This window comes from Neolamprologus brichardi, chromosome 20 (assembly GCF_056152115.1).
Source record: "Neolamprologus brichardi isolate AB-2024 chromosome 20, ASM5615211v1, whole genome shotgun sequence".
In the NCBI taxonomy this organism is placed as follows: Eukaryota; Metazoa; Chordata; class Actinopteri; order Cichliformes; family Cichlidae; genus Neolamprologus; species Neolamprologus brichardi.
In genome coordinates, this window is record NC_142123.1 from 27,445,915 (window position 1) to 27,449,156 (window position 3,242).

The 3,242-nt window shown below is 39.5% G+C and overlaps 1 protein-coding gene across 1 annotated transcript; it reads right to left on the reverse strand.

Moving 5' to 3' along the window:
• Window positions 1-1,225: 1,225 nt before the first annotated feature.
• On the reverse strand, window positions 1,226-3,242 carry LOC148097006 (uncharacterized). Its single transcript, XM_087834400.1, has 2 exons — window positions 3,138-3,242; window positions 1,226-2,053 (listed from the first exon to the last, which is right to left on the reverse strand). Exon 2 carries the CDS (start codon window positions 1,985-1,987, stop codon window positions 1,259-1,261), a length of 729 nt encoding a protein of 242 aa, XP_087690526.1. The 5' UTR covers window positions 1,988-2,053; window positions 3,138-3,242; the 3' UTR covers window positions 1,226-1,258.

Below are 3,242 nucleotides of genomic sequence, written 5' to 3' on the forward strand. Positions count from 1 at the left end.
TAAAAATATCCAGTGGAACTAATGTTGGCATAATGAAGAATCTTCGGGTAGGCCAGTTCCCTCAAAGGATGCAGCCCCTGAACTTGGACACAGCCTCAGTTTCACACGTCACGTCACTGACATAAATGCATTTTAAACCTCTGAAAGCAGAAATTCAGCCAGTGTGAAGATGATCAGAAACTTTTTTTTTATGTCATTGTTTGAAGGCTTTTGATTGGCCAGCATTTCTTCGTGGTTAGGGTTATATAGCTGGATTTTTTTGGCCTGCTCTTCACAGCACTTCAAATGATTTTGGGTTTTTATTTGTGTGCTTTCATGTGCACATGGACAAGTAACCCTGTTTTAAAAAACAGCTACACTGAAGTCTTCTCTTTGCAGGTAAATATGTGGACAGTCTGACTGATCCACTCTGTTTAAACTCAACAACTCCAGCAGCTCAGGGCGAAGCACCAAACTGTGATCCCGACACAGAGCCCACAGACTGTGCAGGCTAATGCTCAACTCCCTGTTTTCAGTCTTTACATCTTTGCATGATGGCAGATTCAAGATATTCCCTCTTTTTATTTACCCCTCTCTAAAACCAGTGTTTTAGCTCCTCCTCTAACCCTATGTTGACCTCAGGTCAAAAATGACCCCAGGTGTATGGCAAACAACTGTATGCCATACACCCGGTTATTTAAAATGACCATATAAGGATTTCTGAGGTTTTATTCAGACTCAAACTGGCGGTTTTCATTTTATTCATTTCTTATTTTATTATTTTTTTATCATCAACAATTAATGAAATGAGTCAGTGAAAATTATGTTTAATATAAGAAAATATTTGTAATCTAATGTACATCACTGAAGCTCAGACAAATACAGTGTGAGGTCATATTCTGTCTGACTACATGTCAAAACAGCCAAATATGACTCCACATTCATGAATAAAGTCATTTTAGGCTGAACGACACACACGCAACGTGTAAACTACAAGAAGAAGATGATAATGAAACAAACAGTGGAAACATGACCCTGTCACAGCTTTACACACATGCTTTCTGTATTGTTTCCGAGTTCATTGTTCCTTCATACACAAATATATTCTTATTTATGTATGTAACTTATATTTAAGGACAATGTAAACCATTGTACAGTCTATGTATCACTGAACCAGACTTTTGCTCCACTCATCACATATCAGCACCATGAGTGTGTGTTGTTTGATCTCCATACGCGGCAGATCTGTGTGTGTTGTTTTTGTTGCCTGGCTGTGAGCTCAGAGCTCAGACGGCTCTCGTTGCCTCTGCTGGTCTTTCTCAGAGCAGCTTCTTAAAGTTCTCCAGCTGTCCTCCTGCATTTCTGTGTCTGAGCTTCCTCTGAAGTCTCTGAGTCTTCTCTTCATCTGCTCAAACTCTCTGACAGCTCTCTCACAGTGATCAGACAGCTCTGTGACGGAGTCTAAACCTGTGAAGAGTTTGAGTTTAGCACTGCTGTTCAGCAGTTCATCGATATCGTCTCTCAGTGTTTGAATGTTTCCTGTGTCAGCTCCCACTGATTCTCTCTGCAGGTCTTCACACAACTTCTTTATTTCTTCCAGCTCTCTGTGCAGTTCTTCCACAATCCTCAGGAACATCTTCACATCCTTCCTACTTCCTTCCTGCTGTGTAAAGTGTTTTTTAATGTAACCAGCAGCGGTAACAACTCCAGTAACGCAGAGAACCAGTGCTCCCAGCAGATTGAGACTGAAACTTCCAGTGAACAGAGCTGCAGCGCCCCCTGCTGCAGAAACTAGTACCACCACCCTGAGCTTCTTTGACTTCTCCTCCATCAGTCTGGCCTCTGTAGCCATTCTCTTCAGCCTCCATATGGCCCGTCTCAAACGGGGTCTCTTCCTTTTAAACGTTTTGATGAATGAAGATGCAGATTCAGGAAGTGTCTTTAAAAGGCTCGAAATCGTAGGAGGAAGTTCTCTGCTCCGTCGTCTCTTCCTCACTCTAGATTCCATTTTCTGGAAGTCCTTTGAAGTGAATGTTTTCCACTGTGGTGCAGTCTGCTGACATCAATCAGGGCTCTATGAGAAACAAGTGTCAAATTTATTATTGTTTCTAATTACAGCTGCAGTCATATTCATCGCTTTAATGGTGCAGCGGGTGAAGGTGATGATATTACCGTTCCTTTTTTTTAATCAAAGAAGATGTAAAACAAAAAAATAAATTGTAATAATCTGTTTTTATTTTCTAACAAAGAAAATGTGCTGATCGATACGGTCTGAATTTAAATCAGATCATAACTAGAAAGTAATAACTTTTAAAACAGAAACTGGTGTTTTGAACATCCTGATCTCAGTTAAACAGTACTGAAAATGATCTTCTCTGTTGTTTCCTAAACATTTTGTCAAGACCTTAATAGAAAAACTTAATATAGATAGATATTAATATAATCCATGGATCTGTGACAGCAAAGCATTATTACAGTCTAAAGGGAGATCTTTAAACAACCTCCATTCTCATATATTCATATTCAAATAGTCTTACAGTCTGTTTCAACCTCACTCTGATCATCACTACAACCTCCTAAATATGATGAAAAATGTCACAGTAACAGAATCATATGATGCAGACAGACAGCAGAGCTCTCCTGTGTGTTACAGCTCATCTGAGTCTGTGAGCTTTTAAAATGTAAATGTTGGAGAGCACAAATGTCTCCTAAAGAAACGACAGCAGCGCCTTCAATGCTGCACACAAACAGAGCAGCAGCGCCCCCTGCTGCAGAAACCAGAACTCCCACTCTGAGCTTTGACTTCTCCAGACAACTTTCTTTTAGTATTTAGAGAATTCAAACACACACTTCAAAGTCAGAAACCTTCTTAACCAAATCTACTGAATCCATTCTCAAATCCATCCAGCTAATTCAGCGTGTGCACATCTTTTTTAATACAGCAGTGAATATACACATGACTGCTGAGAAGCCACCATTCTGACTCACCCTTAATGAATCCAAACGCAGCAAAAGCTTTAGGAATTAAATTGTTAAAATAAATGTCAGTAGTCTGCAGACTTCTTGCAGCACGTGACTTTTTAAATCTTTGCTTAAATATAAATGGAATAAAACTGAATGACTAAAGTAAGCTACAGTTCTTCAGAATTTATACTTACATGTAGTATTTGAGTAAAGACACTTTCAGGATGCTCTGCTGGAAATGGATGAAGGTTTGTTTCCTGCTCTGTGCTGGAATATTTAAGTGAATCCGATCGTTTCAC

Bases quoted from the DNA above. Each gene is read 5' to 3' on its own strand.
- LOC148097006 (XM_087834400.1), bottom strand. From the start codon at position 1,987: ATGGAATCTAGAGTGAGGAAGAGACGACGGAGCAGAGAACTTCCTCCT.